Here is a 17,114-nt window from a genome sequence, read left to right as displayed (position 1 = left end):
CACCAGACTCATTTGGTCTTCTCTTGGGCACACAGCTCAACCTCATTTTCCTGCCCATGCACACAGGGGTGGCCAAAAAGACTAGTTCTTGTCAACAGAATGTGATTGGAAGTCAGGTATGTGATAGTGGGTGTGACTTCTCCCTTTCCTCTTGTTTCCTCTTGGTCAGCTGGATGGTGCCAGGAAAGCCTTAAAGCCACATGTTCACAATAGAAGGCATCTTGGTCCCTGAATCACTTTGTGGTGCTGAGTTCACTGCCTATACATAGGAACATATCTATAAATGAGCAAAACTCATCCTGTGCTAAGCCAAGATGAGTTTTCTACATCTGTGAAATCAGCTATATTGAACCTAGGCTAACTTTTATCTTGAGGTACAAAGACATTATACAACTCTTCCAGGGTCCAGAGCTGGTGGGGACAAACCCATATGATAAGCTTCAGCAGTTGGAAAGCAGAGCTGACTCTTACCTGATGCAAACCTTTCCTTCTGCAGTAGTGGCAAAGAGTGGGTGGGGGCAGAAGGATAAATGGACTACAGGCCTCAGAGCTCCATATCCTCTTGGGTCCCTAGGGAGGTTACAACAAATTTCCACTGACTGGTAGATGCAGTGGGCCCATCACAGTCTACAGGCTGCAGTGCCTTCCACCTACTTGGCTCTAATGTGCCCACACTGAGTGGGTACATATAGGTTAATAGACTAACAAGGCACAATAATTGGCTAAATATATATTTTGTTTCCAGATTGCAATAAATCCTCCCTAAATAACGAATACTACAACAAGAAAATTCAACACTACATATTTATAATTTTAAAATATTTATTTATTTATTTGGCTGTACCCGTTCTTAGTTGCTGCACATGGGATCTTTGTTGTGTTATGCTGACTCTTAGTTGCGTCATGCTGACTCTTATTTGCGGCATGCGAACATTTAGTTGCAGCATGCATGTGGGATCTAGTTCCCTGACCAGGGATGGATCCCGGGCCCCCTGCATTGGGAGCGCAAAGTTAACCACTGGACCACCAGGGAAGTCCCTATAATTTTAAATATTATGGTTTTATGTGCTAAATTTATTGGATTTATGAAAGAACCCTTACATTTTAAAAACACATTCTGTAGAGTTTATACATTAAAATACAAGCTTTCTAGGATTACAGGTGAAATAATATACTAAGGTGCATGGGGTAGATGAAACAAGACCAACCACGAAATGATAAATAACGATGGAATACGGCAAAACACTGCAGCCATTGTCCCATGCCAAAATAGCATTTGTTTTGTTTTTCTCTTTTTGAGACTGACGTCAGATTCAGAAAGGAATTGAATACATGTAAGGATATGGAGTAAGATATATTAAGTAGATGAAAGTGTTGCTCAACGAAGTGGACACAGCATTTAACTGTACAGGCAGGAGACATGTTCTCTGTGGGAATCACCGTCAAAGACCCGTCTTTGTACTCCTTCCTCAAGGTGGCGCAACATCCTTCTATCTTTCTTATCGCTACACTTTCTGGGGTGTTTATTTTGTCTTTACCAAACATACTCAGACGGAGAGTACACTATTGTTTATTAGCTTCAGTTTCCATTGGCTCCATTATTTGTCTAAATGACTCTGCAATCGTATGTCCATTTGGATTAATGGATTTGAGAGCATCTCGAAAGATACTCTTCGACTCTGGGAACACGCTGAGCTTCACAGAGCCTGAAATAACGTCTCCAAACACTTGGGTGATCAGCTACAGATAGTATTCCTCAAACATCTGAGTGCACTCTCTTTAAGAAGAGGCAATGCCCGTCCTCCGTCTCTGGACTTTGGTTGGTTTTCCTAGCGGTAAGTCCTCGCGATGTAGATTTGGCTTTTCTCCAAGATGTCAGAGTTGTAACATTCTGGACCTACGCTTGTGGATCTGTGGGAAATGCATTACCCAGACGGATGTGCGATGGATGGCTGCGAAGATGAGCCAATTAAGGCAAGAGAAGCCAGGTTTTCCTGGGACGCATTAGCGTCAGGGCGGGACTTCCGGTCGCCTCGTTGTGGACGTCATTTTGAATGTGCTTGAGCGTTTTCACAATTCGAAAGCTTCGGTTACCGGTGCTGGGAAGAGGTGACGAGACTGAGAAGGTACCCGCTGCACAGAGGCGGGTCTGAGGCTCGGCGACGCCACCTGGGGGCCCTGCACCAGACCCGGGAGAGTGACCGCCGTGCCAGCGTCTCGTTTCCTCTCCCGCAGCTCCGGTCCCGCTCCGCCCACAGAGTCCGATGGCGGCGGCAGCGCCGAGGGACCCGCGTCAGGTAAACACTCGTCCTCCGGCCACTCACCGCCCTCACCCCACCAGACACTAAAGCCCCCAGTGCGGGGCCCCTGTTCACGTGCCTGCAGCCCAGGCCCCGGTGTCCAGGACGGTGAGGCGGCCGTGGGTGGGGCCTTGTTTCTTCTGACAGTGTGCTGGCGCGTGGCAGAGGGTCACAGGCGGAGGGACCGGGACCGTCACGAGCAGAGGTTTGGAGGTCTGACTGACCAGGGACTGAGGCAATTCTCGATTGTTTCTGCTAGGAACAAGATGCTGCTGCCCAGAGTTAAGCTTGCAGCGTTGCTGCATGAAAAGCTGGCCGTTTATGAGACTTCCCTGGCCGTCCAGTGGTTACGACAACGCGCTCTCACTGCTAAGGGCGGGTTTCAATCCCCGGTCGGGGAACAAAGGTCCCACAAGCCGCATGGTGTGGCAAAAAAAAAAAAAAAAAAGTTGGCCGTTTATTACACAGGTGATATAGGGTTGACTCGCAGGTGGGAAGCGATCTCACCCAGACCAAAATAGGCTTCCTCTGGCTGCAAAGAATAGAACAAATCAGGGGGGTAAGGGAGGAGACAGGAAGCACAGACGGATTAATATCAATAGCCTAGGTGAGTGCTGATGGACCACAGTGACTGTCTTGGATATGCGAGAAGTGGTTGAATTCTGGATCAATTTTTTGAGAAGGGTCAAACCAAATTGTGGGTGTTGCTGGTGCCAAGAGAAAGGAAGTAGTGAGGGATGACCCTAGGGGTGTTTGTCCTAGTAGACGAAGGGATGGAAGGCCCATCAACTGGATGGGGACGTTAGCAGCAGGTTAATTATTCTTGGGAATGTTATAAGTTTGTTTTGGCGCTGTTAAGAGTCTGAGATGTTTCAGAGAAGAGTGAGTGTAGGCAACAAGTGGGCAGCTGGACATGCAGGTCTGGAAAACTGGGGAAGGTGTTCAGGAATGGAAACTTTAAAAAGTGATGGCCATTGTGTGGACCAGGGTGGAGCTGTGGATCACATTTAGGAGGGGAGTACAGGTTATAGGGGCCATGGTATTAGTAGGTCAGAAAGATTGGTGTGTGCTGAGGAGTGGTTCTCTGGCTCAGGGCCTGATTGGGTTGCTGGGCATTGCAAACCCAAGTGAGGTAGAGAAGTGGCAGTGGGAACGGTATGGGAGAGAGGTTGATCTGGCGGGAGGCCGAGGCTTCCATGGGATGAGTGGACGAGTGACAGCTGAGGAGACTTAGGAGTAATTGAGACAAGAAGGCAGTGAGACTGGGTCTGTTGCTTATTTAGTATTACTACTATGTGGCTTCTCCAGAATTTTGTGGTGAGCTTTGACGGGGTGTGGGACGTTTGAGGCTTGCTAGTGGATATGGTCTGCAGCAAATGTCGTCATTTGTGGGTCACTGTGCCTGGCAGGGAGGTTTTTAGGAGTGGTTTTTTGTTTTTTTTTTACAGAGGTTGAGTGGAGAGAGAGAGGAGTGTTGTGGCTGCTGAAAGGACAGAACTGGCAGTAAGAAAGTTGAAGAGAGTTGAGGGAATATGAAATTCACATGTGGCTCTGGGTGGCTAATACTGAAGCAAAGATTAGAGGCAGTTGGGGAGATCTTCTAAGCAGCATTTGTGACTTACTCTGGTATTGGATCCATCAAAGGACTGGGGTTGTACCAAATCCTGTCTGAATTTCTTAAGCCCCCTCTGGATGCCAAGCGCCAAATATGTGGGTATGTTCAGGGAGAATTCTATGGTGTGGTGCAGGGATGTGGCAGTGCTGTGGAAGCGCAACTCTAGGGTCTGAAATTGTGAGAGAAATATCATCTACAGAATGATGTGCACATGGAAAGGAAGTGTGAGCTGATGGCCCCCAGGCCCTGGTTTTGAGGATTTACAGGTAAAGCATGAGCTTACATTTGGCTGTGTCTCAATTCCCACAATTTGAGAGATTCCAGGGGAATTGCTTGGCTGGAGGGAAGGGATATTACCGGCCAAGCCCAGAGCTTAGATGGCATCTGGGTGCACCCTCACTGCCAGTTACTGCTGAGGGCTGAACACAGTGATAAAACGGGATGATGAAGAGAGAGCAGGCATCAGTGGCACCAGGGCCTGGTATCTCCTCTGAGGTGGGGAGCTCCAGTGGAGGATGGGAATGGCATAGGTGTGTGGGGAGATGTGTTGTGATTTCTCAGAGAATGTGCAAGGTTTCATCTGTCCCCTTTGTGACAGGTTGGTGTGACCTTTGAAGACATTGCCGTGTACTTCTCCTGGGAGGAATGGAGACTCCTTGATGAGGCTCAGATACGCCTGTACCTTGATGTGATGCTGGAGAACTACGCACTTATATCCTCAGTGGGTAAGACCCTCCCCCTCCCCAGTGACCTGGGCTAGGGTCTGTATTCTGCCTCACCGCCCCCAGAAAGTGCTCTGTGCTGCATGTGGTGTAGGCATTGCTTGCTTCCCCAGTGTTCTGGGTAGTTGTGGTAGTTAAGGCTGGGGTGTTTGCACTACCCTCTTTTCTCCCCTACAGCCCTAATTCCTGCTGTACCAAACCCTCATAGGGAAGGATTTGAGGTCAGTAGTCTTGCAGTAAGGCTAATGGATGCAGCTTGCTTGCCCTTTCACTTGATGGGTCAGTGTGTCCAGGTCCATGCAGTTTCTGTGGCCACTCCTGTATCTGACAATTTCTTGTGCCTGCCTGTTTATGGAATTGCAGCCATTGTCATGGTGACTACGTACATGGACTACTATTGAACTCTATCTTATATAGTTCTTTTTGTGATGTTTAGACTTCTTCTATCCATTTCATCCTGCCCCAACTTTATCGAGGTATAATTGACAAAATTTCTGTATTTAATATATATAACGTGATGATTTGATATACATATATATTATGAAATAATTACCATTGTGAAGTTAATTAACACACCTATCACCTGACATAATTACTTTTCTGTGTGTGCGTGTATGAGAACACCTAGGATCTACTCTTTTAGCAAATTTCAAGTGTACAATACAGTGTTAATAAATAACTATAGTGGACTTCCCTGGTGGCACAGTGGTTAAGAATCTGTCTGACAATGCAGGGGACCTGGGTTTGAGCCCTGGTCCAGGAAGATCCCATATGTCGTGGAGAACTAAGCCTGTGTGCCACAACTACTGAGCCTGCGCTCTAGAGCCCACAAGCCATAATTACTGAGTCCACATGCTGCAACTACTGAAGCCCATTCTCCACAACAAGAGAAGCCACTGCAATGAGAAGCCCGTGCACTGCGATGAAGAGTAACCCCTGCTCCCTGTAACTAAATCCCACACACAGCAAGAAGACCCAATGCAGCCAAAAAAAATTAATTAATTAAGAAAAAATTAAAAATAAATAAATAACTATAGTCACTATGCTACACATTCGATCCTTATAACTTACTCATAACTGAAAGTGTTTTTGACCAACATCTCCCCATTTCTTTAACCCTCAATATCTGGCATTCTGCTTTATGTTTCTCTAAGTTTTACTTTTTTTAAGACTCTATATATAAGTAATATACAGTATTTGTCTTTCTCTCTGTGGCTTATTTCACTTAGCATAATGTTCTCTAGGTTCATCCTTGTTGCAAGTTGCAGTTTTTCCTTTTTCATGGCTGAGTATTTCTGCACACATATGCATGGGAAAGTTGGTGCGTGTGTCTATGTGTATATCATATTTTCTGTATCATTTCGTCCCCTGATGAACACCTTATAGTGTTTCCCTATCTTGACTCTTCTGAATAATGCTGCAATATTATATATGTATATGTATATGTATGTATATATATATGTACGTGCATGTATTTCATGGAGATACTGGTTTTGTTCCTGTTAGCCATCTGTATGTCTTTTGGAAAGATGTCTATTCAGCTCCTCTGCCCATTTTTTAATTGGGTTGTTTTGGTTTTGTTATTGTTGTTGAGTTGTGTGAGTTCTTTATATATTTTGGATAGTAACCCGTTATTACATATATCACTTGCAGATACCTTCTCCCATTAAATAAGGTGTCTTTTTTTTGGGCGGGGAGTGGGGGGGTAGTTTGCTGCATGGCATGCAGGATCTTAGTTCCCCAACCAAGGATCGAACCCATGCCCCTTGCAGTGGAAAGGCAGTCTTAACCACTGGACTGCCAGGGAAGTCCCAGGATGTCTTTTCATTTTATTGATGGTTTCCTTTGCTGTGCAGAAGCTTTTTGGTTTGATGTAATCCCATTTGTTGATGTTTTCCTTTGTTTCCCTTCCCTGAAGAGACATATCTAGAAAGTTATTGATTAGTAAGACCGATGTCAAAGAGTGTGCTGCCTGTGTTTTCTTCTGGGAGTTTTATGGTTTCAGATATTACATTCAAGTCTTTAATTCTTTTTGAGTTGACTTTTGTGTATGCTGTGAGATAGAGGTCTAGTTTAATTTCTTTGCATGTGACTGTCCAGTTTTCCCAACACCATTTATTGAAGACCTTTCTCCATTGTATGGTTTTTGCTCCTTTTTCAATCTTAATTGTCCACATATCTGTGGGTTTATTTTTGGGTTCCCAGTTCTGTTTCTTTTGATCTATATATATGTTTTTCTGCCAATACCATGCTGTTTTGATTACTATGGCTTTGTAATATAGTTTGAAATCAGGGGTTGTGATACCTATAGCTTTGTTTATGTTGTTTGGGGGGGTTTTTTGTTTGTTTTTTAGCGTTTGTTTATTTCTCTGGGCCATGTAGTGTGTCTTGTTGGATCTTGGTTCCTGGACCAGGGATTGAACCCGGGCCACTGCAGTGAAAATGCTGAGTCCTAACCACTGGATTGCCAGGGAATTCCCCTAGCTTTGTTTTTTTTTTGTTGTTGTTGTTGTTGTTGTTTTGTGGTACGTGGGCCTCTCACTGTTGTGGCCTCTCCTGTTGCAGAGCACAGGCTCCAGACGCACAGGCTCAGTGGCCATGGCTCACGGGCCCAGCCGCTCTGCAGCATGTGGGATCTTCCTGGACCGGGGCATGAATCTGTGTCCCCTGCATCGACAGGTGGACTCTCAACAACTGCGCCACCAGGGAAGCCCTGTTTTTGTTTTTTTTTAAATCTCAGATTGCTTTGGCTATTTGTGATCTTTTGTGGTTTTATATAAATTGTAGAATTTTTTGTTTTATTTCTGTGAAAAATGTCATTGGGATTTCAATAGGGATTGCATTCAATCTGAGATTTCTTTAGGTAATATAGACATTTTATTTTACTTATTTTTATAAATTTATTTTTTATGGGATTTCAATAGGGATTGCATTCAATTTGTAAATTGCTTTAGGTAATATGGACATTTTAGTTTATTTAGTGTTTTTTTTTTAATTTTTTTTCATTTTCGCTGTGTTGGGTCTTCACTGCTCACAGGCTTTCTCTAGTTGTGGCAATTGGAGGCTACTCTTCATTTCAGTATGTGGGCTTCTCATTGCAGTGGCTTCTCTTGCTGCAGAGCACAGGCTCTAGGTGTGTGGGCTCAGTAGTTGTGGCTCACAGGCTCTAGAGCACAGGCTCAGTAGTTGTGGTTCACGGGCTTAGTTGCTCCACGGCATGTGAGATCTTCCCAGACCAGGGATCGAACCCCTGTTCCCTGCAGTGGCAGGCAGATTCTCAACCACTGCACCACCAGGGAAGCCCTTATTTAGTTTTTATAAATTTATTTTTTATTTATTATTATTATAATTATTTTGGCTGCGTTGGGTTTTCTTGCTGCATGCAGGCTTTCTCTACTTGCGGTGATTGGGGCTACTCTTCATTGCTGTGCATGGGCTTCTTATTGTGGTGGCTTCTCTTGTTGCGGAGCACAGGCTCTAGGTGTGTGGGCTTCAGTAGTTGTGGCATGTGGGCTCAGTAGTTGTGGCTCATGAGCTCTAGAGCACAGGCTCAGTAGTTGTGGCACACTGGCTTAGTTGCTCCATGGCAAGTGGGATCTTCCTGGACCAGGGCTCAAACCCATGTCCCTTGCATTGGCAGGCAGAGTCTTAACCACTGTGCCACCAGGGAGTCCCAATATGGACTTTTTTTTTAAAGGGTAGATTTATTTATTTATTTAGGCTGCACCAGGTCTTAGTTTTGGCATGCGGACTCTTAGTTGTGGCATGAATGTGGGATCTAGTTCCCCGACCAGGGATTGAACCCAGGCCCGCTGCATTGAGAGCTCAGAGTCTTACCCACTGGATCCCCAAGGAAGTCCCTAATATGGACCTTTTAACAATGTTAATTCATCCAATCAATGAGTGTTAAATATCTTTCCATTTGTTTGAAAAGATTTCTTTTACAATCTTTCAATAATGTCTTATAGTTTTCATTGTACAGGTCTTTATCCATAGTTAAGTTTATACCTATGTATTTTATTCTTTTTGTTGCCATTTAAGTGAGATTGTTTTCTTAATTCCTTTTTTTTGCTAGTTCATTGCTCGAGTTTAGACATTCAACTGAGTTTTGTATGTTGATTTTGTACTCTGCAACTTTATTTGTTGATTATTTCTAATAGTTTTTTGGTAGAGTCTTTAAAGTTTTCTATGTGTAAAATTATGTTATCTGCAAATAGTGAAAATTTTACATATTCCTTTCCACTTTAGATGCCTTTTGTTTTTCTTGCCTTACTGCTCTGGCTAGGACTTCCAATACTATGTTGAAGAAGAGTGGAGATAGTGGACATCCTTTTTTTGTTCCTGATTTTAGAGGGATAGCTGTTGACTTTTCACCATTGAGTTTGATGTCAGCTGAGGGGTTTTTCATATATGGCCTTTATTATGTTGAGGTATGTTCCTTCTTTATGCAATTCTTTCAGAGTTTTTAATCATAAATGGGTGATGAATCTTGCCAGATACATTTTCTGTATCTATTGAGATGATCATATGGTTTTAATCCTTCATTTTGTTAATGTGATGTATCACATTGATTGATTTGTAGATTTCGAACCATCCTTGCATCCCTGGAATAATCATGCTGTACGATCCTTTTAATGTTGTATTTAGTTTGCTAATACTTTGTTCAGTATTTTTGCATCTGTGTTCATCAGAGATATCCTATAATTTTCTTTTTTTGTGTTGTCTTTGTCTGTTTTTGGTATCAGGTGATGTTAGCCTTGTAAAATGAGTTAGGAAGCATTCCTTTTTCTTCAGTATTTTGGAAGAGTTTGAAAAGGATAGGTATTTAATCTTCTTTGAGTGTTTGGTAGACGTCAACTGTGAAGCCAAGATTTTTATTTTTCTATAAATGCCTACATTAGCTATTTATTTATCTAAATTTCCCTTTTTGAACTGCTTTTGCTGTGTCCCATAAGTTTTGGTACTTTGTGTTTCTGTTTTCATTTGTCTTAAGGTGTTCTTTGGTTTCTTCTGAGACCTATTGTTTTTTCATTATTGTGTTGTTTAATTTACACATATTTGTGAATTTCCCCACTTTCCTCGTGTTACTGATTTCTTGTTTCGTACCATTGTGGTCAGCAAAGATACGTTATATTATTTCAATCTCCTTAAATTTGTTAGATCTGGTTTTATAACCTATAACATATGATTGCTCTAGGGAATGTTCTTTTGTTGTTGTTGTTTGTTTGGGTTATTTTTAATTTTTAGGGAGTGTTCTGTGTGCACTTGAGAATATGTATTCTGCTGCATTTGGATGATATGTTTTGTATATGTCCATTTGATCTAAAGTATAGTTCCAGTCCAAAGTTTTCTTTTTTTTCTTGTTGTATTTCTGTCTGGATGATCTACCTGTTGTTGAAAGGAGAATATTGAAGTCCCTTATTGTGTTCCTGTCTATTTTTGCCTTCAGATTGGTTAATATTTGATTCATATATTTTTGTGCTCCAATGTTAGCTGCATATACACTTACAATTGTTATATTCTCTTGATGAATTAACTCCTTTATCATTATATCATGAACCTCTTTGTCTGTTGTGGCAGATTTTCACTTAATGTTCATTTTGTCTGACATAAGTATAGCTACTCTTGCTGGCTTTTGGTTTTCCATTTGCATGAAATGTCTTTATGTTGCCTTCACTTTCAGCCTATGTGTGTCCTTAATGCTGAAGTGAGTCTCTTTGGCAATGTATGATTGAGTCTTGTTCTTTTACTGATTTGGCTGCTGGGGTATTTTTGTTTTATTTTTTGTTTTTGGCCACACCACATGGTATGTGGAATCTTAGTTCCCCTACCAGGGATCAAACCTACGCCCCTTGCGGTGGAAGCATGGAGTCTTAACCACTGGACTGCTAGGGAAGTCCTTGCTGTTGTTTTCTTTTTTTTTTAATTAATTAATTTATTTATTTATTTATTTATGGCTGCATTGGGTCTTCATTGCTGCGCATGGGCTTTCTCTAGTTGTGGCGAGTGGGTGCTAGTCTTCGTTGCGGTGCACGGGCTTCTCATTGCGGTTGCTTCTCTTATTGCAGAGCATGGGCTCAAGGTGCATGGGCTTCAGTAGTTGCAGCATGTGGGCTCAGTAGTTGTGGCATGTGGGCTCAGTAGTTGTGGCACATGGGCTCAGTGGTTGTGGCTCATGGGCTCTAGAGCACGGCCTCATTAGTTGTGGTACACGGGCTTAGTTGCTGTGCGACAAGTGCGATCTTCCTGGACCAGGGCTTGAACCCGTGTCCCCTGCATTGGCAGGCGGATTCTTAACCACTGTACCACCAGGGAAGTCCCCTGGCTGCTGTGTTTGAATTGTAGAATTTTGTAAGGACTTACTGTTGCCATCTTTTTAATTGTTTTCTGGCTGTTTTGTAGTTGAGACAGATGCACATCTGTGATGAGCTTGACCCTTCCCTATCGTCGACATGCACTTGACCAGCATCTCTTTCTGTTCAGGTTGCTGCTGTGGAGCAGAGGATGCAGAGGCACCTTTTGAACAGATCGCTTCTCTAGGAATGTCACAGGCTAGGACTCCCAAGGCAGCTTTGTGTTCCCAGAAGACGCACCCCTGTGAGATGTGTGGTCCAGTCTTGAGAAATGTTTTCCACTTGGCTGAGGATCAGGAAATACAACACAGCCAGAAACTGTTGAGGTGTGGGACATGCGTGAAACTATTTTATTTTAGTGCAAACTTTAAACAGCACCAAAGGCAGCACATGGGAGAGAAAACTCTCAGAAGCAGTGTGGATGAGGCCTTGTTTGTGAAGAGCTGCAGGTTCCATGTGTCACAGAAGCCATTTACCTGTAGGGAGTTTGAAAAGGACTTCCTGACTATTGTGGGACATCTGCAGCAACAGGCCTCTTGTACTGTCGAGAAGCCAAACACAATCACCCAGTGCGAGTCAAGTTCACAAGGCAGGAGAGGTCATCACACCTGGGGAGAATGCAAGAAAGCCCTCAGCCTCAAACACACACTTGTTCAGGACCAGTGGGTCCACACTGGAAGACCTTGTTTTGTGTGCAGTGAGTGTGGGAAAACATTCAGGTACAAATCCTCATTTGTTGTACACCAGAGAGTCCACGCTGGAGAAAGGCTTCATGTGTGTGGTGAATTTGGAAAATCCTTTAGGCAGAGCTCAACCGTCAGTCAACATCAAAGCATTCATTCTGCGGCAAGGCAGTACAAGTGCAGCAAATGTGGGAAATCCTTACCCTACAAATCTATCTTCATTTCTCCCCACACATGGCACAATGGAGAAAACAGTTACGTGTGCAGTGAATGTTCGAAATCTTTTACCTCTAGCTCAGCCCTCACTTATCATCAGAGATCTCACACAGGAGAAAGGCCTTATGAGTGTAGTGACTGTGGGAAATCTTTTATCTCTAGGCCTGCCCTCAGATACCATCAGAGATCTCACACAGGAGAAAGGCCTTATGAGTGCAGTGAATGTGAGAAGTCTTTTACCACTAGCTCTAACCTTCATTATCATCAAAGAGTTCACACTGGAGAAAGGCCTTATGAGTGCAGTGAATGTGGGAAATCTTTTAACAATAGGTGGGTTCTCATTCAACACCAGAGAGTTCACACAGGAGAAAGGCCTTATGAATGTAGTGAGTGTGGGAAGTTGTTTAAATATGGATCCCAATTGAATCAACACCAGAAAGCTCACACTGGTGAAAAGCCTTTTAAGTGCACTGAATGTGGGAAATCTTTTAACAATAGGTGGACACTCATTCAACACTGGAGAGTTCACACAGGAGAAAGGCCTTTCGAGTGCAGTGAATGTGGGAAATCCTTTAATCGGAGAAATAACCTCATTTTACACCAGAGAATTCATACAGGAGAAAGGCCTTATGTGTGCAATGAATGTGGGAAATCTTTTACCTTCAGCTCCAGCCTTCGTTACCATCAGAGAGCTCACACTGGAGAAAGACCTTATGAGTGCAGTGAATGTGGGAAATCTTTTATCTCTAGGTCTGACCTCCATTATCATCAGAGAGTTCATTCTGGAGAAAGACCTTATGAGTGTAGCGAATGTGGGAAATCCTTTATCCAAAGAAATAACCTCATAATACACCAGAGAATTCACACAGGAGAAAGGCCTTATGAGTGCAGTGAATGTGGTAAATCTTTTACCTGTAGTTCCACTCTCCATTATCATCAGAGGGTTCACACTGGAGAAAGGCCTTATGTGTGCAGTGCATGTGGGAAGTCTTTTATTACCACTTCCAAACTGCGTTGTCATCAGAGAGGTCACAGTGGAGAAAGGCCTTAAGAGTGCAGTGAATGTGGGAAACCTTTTACAGTATGTCTTATACGAACTAACAAGTTCTGTTCCGCGAGTGAGTTTGTAAGTCCAATTTGTTCTTAAGTTCAACAGAGTTAGGCTAGGTACCCAACTAACACAATGGGCTATATAGTACTGTACTGTAATAGGTTTATAATACTTTTCGCACAAATAGTACATAAAAAACAAAAAATAAAACGTTTTTAATCATACTTTACAGTACCTTGAAAAGTACAATAGTACCAGCTCCATCACCATTGCTTTTTTTTTTTTAAATCAAAAAAAGGAAACAATTCAATTTAAAGAAAGAAACCCAGAAATTGTCTGAAAAAAGAGTGGGGCAAATGAACTCCTGAAAAAGTTCTGCATCTTGGTGATCACATTTATTGGAAGGGTTGGAGAAAATTAAACTGCCATTTAGCATAAGAATTTGTGAGCTATCTGAAAATCAACTTATTTCAAGAGTGGAAGAATTCTTGGTTTTTTCTTAATATCAAACTGTACGCCAGTTTCTCTTTTGAATATCTTCTACATTTAAAGAGGCAATTATACAAAATCTCATTTTCCACACAGGATAAATTCTTTGTTTCAGCTAACTCTCAATGGCGGGGCAACTAGGACAACACCATCTCCCCGGAAAAAGAGCATTGGAATATTCCATTTTGTTGATTTCTTCATATGTTTGTTCATCAATTTCTATAGTTGTCACAGTTTCTTCCACATCTCCCAATATCATATTTTAATGTAACCTCCCTCGAAGCTCTGTGTTGTTTCTCATTTTCACTCATCCATGTGAGTGAAATGAGATCCAGGAGCTCTTCTACAGTGTTCGTAGTTTGTTACTGGTCCACATCGTCCAAAATCTTTCACATCACCTCTGCTTTTATGCTTGTTTCTGGACATCCTGGGCTTGAAATAAAGATACTGTACTACTCTATACAGTACTGTACAGTAAGTACGCAAAAGCACCAGCACTTGTAGAGGATACACACATGTTAAAATGTACACCAGACACATGAACTAACTCATGTGATTGGACATGAGAATGCATGTTCGCATTTTGAAAGCTCACTACTTGAAGGTTCGTATGTAGGGGACTTACTGTATAGGAAAATGTAACCTCTTTCAATACCAGAGAGTTTACACTGCGCAATGGCATAGATGGGCAGGAAATGTGTAGTTTCAGTGGTCAGTATAAGGGCACTGGAGGAAACTATCTGAGGAGCCATCTGTCTGAATTGACTCTCATACATCTGAGCATGCACAGTGGGGAGAATCCCCGGTTATGTGGGAAGGCCATTTTATCTCTACTGGCCAGCAGGCCTACAAAGTGTGCATCAGTCACCAACCCAGTTTGCTCAGGGAAGCTGACTCTGTCCCCCACTGTGTTAGCCAAGTTAGGAGTCACCTGAGCCCTAGGGGATATTTCCCTCCTCTTTGATTACCTTGGGCATGGACCTGACCCAATGTTGTTCCATAGAACATCATTTGAGTTTTCTGGCAGCATTCAAACAAAGACTATAATTTTCAGGGACATGTTGGTGTCACGTGATACTTGTGATGTGTCTTTCCAGCTTGCAAGTCACACACTCTAGAACTCTTGGCCACATATTGCCTTGACTTGAATAATAACTAAGGCCTTTAAGTCCTCATTAATTTGGGGAGTTCTATTCTGGTGTAGGGTAGTTTATAAACTAGTACAAATTTGTGCTCTACAGGCATGAATGGGAGAAGAAGTTTTTATGGGTCTCAACGCTGTGCCTGAGGAGGGACAGCAAGATGGCAGAAAACAACTTGACAATTTTTACCAAATTTGCATTGCTGCATAGAGCCTCCTAGGAAAGACTGCTGGGCTTTCTCTTCCTCATTTGAGGCCTGTATCCTATGTTTTTTATGAGTCTTGGATGACTCTAAGGAGGGGGACATGTGAGAATCTTAACAGTGTTTCTGAGAGCCACATGATTTTTTTCTCTTACTCAAGGTAGATATCACAGGGTATCCCAGCACTGTTGAGGGGATATTTTCCCCAGGTCTACAAAGATCCACATTCCCTGATGGCCACAAGTCACTGGGCTAGTCTCACTGGTTATAAGACTGTTGGTTCCAAGGGAAACCGTAATAGGTACGGAAACTCTACTTTAATAGGTAGTGGAGGAGTCTGCAGCCAGCTAGATGAAATGTTCCTCTCCTAAAAGTGTAGCCAGAAATGTTTCTGTGACCAGAGGATCTGTGTGTACACAAATCTCGGGACCTCTAGGCATGCTTATCTTGTGTAGCTGAGGACATTGTCAGAAATTAATCAGGTTTTGTGGATTGCTGTAGCCTCTCGGTGATGTTCGCCTCAAGGCCCTTACTGCGCAGGGAAGAAAAAAGAGAAAAGGGGATTTATATTCTGAGGATGTGGCTCTCTTGACCGATGCAGCACTCCTCTTGACTTGGGTGGAGACGTTCATTGCTCCCTATATTTGCTGCTACTGAGACAAGACTGGCCTTCCGGAGGGCATGAAGAGAGAGATGCTGGAGTCAATACAGCATTGCCCAACCTATTTCCCATAAAGAGTGGGACATAGATATTTTTCTTCTTTTTTATCTTGAGCTAATTTTTAAAGCTTTATAAAGATATAATTTACATGTACTCAACAGCTTATATTTAAAGTGTACAGTTTGATAGGTTTTGACATAGGTATGAACCTCTGAAAACATCATCCTATTCCCGATAATGACCATATCTGTCATTTACTTCATGTCTTTTTATAATCTCTTCTTACCTCCTTTCCAGCTTCTCCAGGTAACCATTGGTTTACTTTCCCTTACAATAGATAACCTTTGCATCTTCTTGTATTTATATGCTTGGAAAAATAAGCTGTTTATTTTTTTCTGATTTCCTTCATGCTTTGTAATTACTTTGAGATATGGGTAGCTCATCTCTCTCTTTTTTTTCCTGAGTAATATTCTTATCCTTGGATATATCACTGTTGATTTACTTATCCATCTCTTTGTGGGTGTTTAGGTTATTTCTAGGTTGTGACTATTGGAAATAAACCTGTTACAAACATTTGTGTCAGTTTATATGGATGTGTTTCTCTTTGATCTTGTGTCAGTAACTTAAAGTGGAGTGTCTGAGTCACAGGGTAGATCTAAAGTGACTGTACTTTTTTTTGCATATTAACCAGCAGTATGTTAGAGAGTTCCATTTCTTTCACATCCCTGCCAGTGTTTGGTATGGTTAATTTTTATGCCAGCCCTTTTCATAAGTGTATAGTGTTATCTCAGTGTGGTTTTAATTTCAGTTTTCTAATGATTCATGATTTTGAGCATTTTGCAGGTCTTGGCCACCTCTATGTATGTATGTGTATATATATATATTAACAAATATATATGTATATGTATATGTATATACATATATTTGTGTGTGTGTGTGTGCTGTTTCAGTTCTTGTTATTTGCTTTTTTAAAAAAAATATGCATTATGGCTGTTTCCCTTTTCATTTACAAATAAGACATCAAAACAACAAAGACATATGTGGAATTTTATTCATTTTTAAATGAAGTGAGTAACATTTGCCATACAGAATAATTGTTTTTAATACAGGTAGGATATACCTGTATTAAGGTAGGATTTTTCCTCAAATTTTCTATGTTGTGCAAAATGTCATGACCACAAATCCCACACATATTTAAGATCAGTATGTATTATTAACATAATCTCCATCACTTAAGTCAAGGCATTCAGTAATACATTAAATGTAGTCCTGCTTTGTAGTATTTCCCAATTTCTGAAGTGTAAATTCTCCCACCACTCATTTGGAATGTGATCAGAGAAGGAACTGAAAAATTCTACTCAAGGTCCCCCAGGTTTTTTGATGGAAAACTAAACTTAGCATGTGCAGGAGGAGACTTTACAAGGCCAGGCAGACAATAGCTGTGGGGGCTGTGGGCTGGTTGGAGGGTCAGACGCCTCAGAGACATAATTCTGACTGGCCAGGGGGGAGGTATGTCCCTGAACACCCTGGGGTGTCAGTGGAAACCCTAGTTGGCCTCACCTTGTTAGTGACAAGGTATCAGAGCACTCACACTATCCTGAGTTGCCTCCTCTGACCCCACCGGTTAACTTGCAAGGGATTCTCACCCTCTGAACTCTCCAAAGTTCTTTTCATCTCTAC

The 17,114-nt window shown here is 42.3% G+C and overlaps 1 protein-coding gene and 1 pseudogene across 1 annotated transcript; one reads left to right on the top strand and one right to left on the bottom strand.

Annotated features, from left to right (window-relative positions):
- Positions 1–1,043: 1,043 nt before the first annotated feature.
- On the top strand, positions 1,044–16,007 carry LOC137215634 (zinc finger protein 256-like). Its single transcript, XM_067721133.1, has 3 exons — positions 1,044–2,297; positions 4,514–4,640; positions 11,121–16,007. The coding sequence occupies exons 1-3, from the start codon at positions 2,265–2,267 to the stop codon at positions 12,938–12,940; spliced, it is 1,980 nt and encodes a 659-aa protein (XP_067577234.1). The 5' UTR covers positions 1,044–2,264; the 3' UTR covers positions 12,941–16,007.
- LOC137215433 (U6 snRNA-associated Sm-like protein LSm3 pseudogene) lies at positions 13,541–14,406 on the bottom strand (annotated as a pseudogene).
- Positions 16,008–17,114: the final 1,107 nt, after the last annotated feature.

This window comes from Pseudorca crassidens, chromosome 20 (genome assembly GCF_039906515.1).
Source record: "Pseudorca crassidens isolate mPseCra1 chromosome 20, mPseCra1.hap1, whole genome shotgun sequence".
NCBI lineage: Eukaryota > Metazoa > Chordata > Mammalia > Artiodactyla > Delphinidae > Pseudorca > Pseudorca crassidens.
This window is presented reverse-complemented; position numbering and strand designations above follow the sequence as displayed.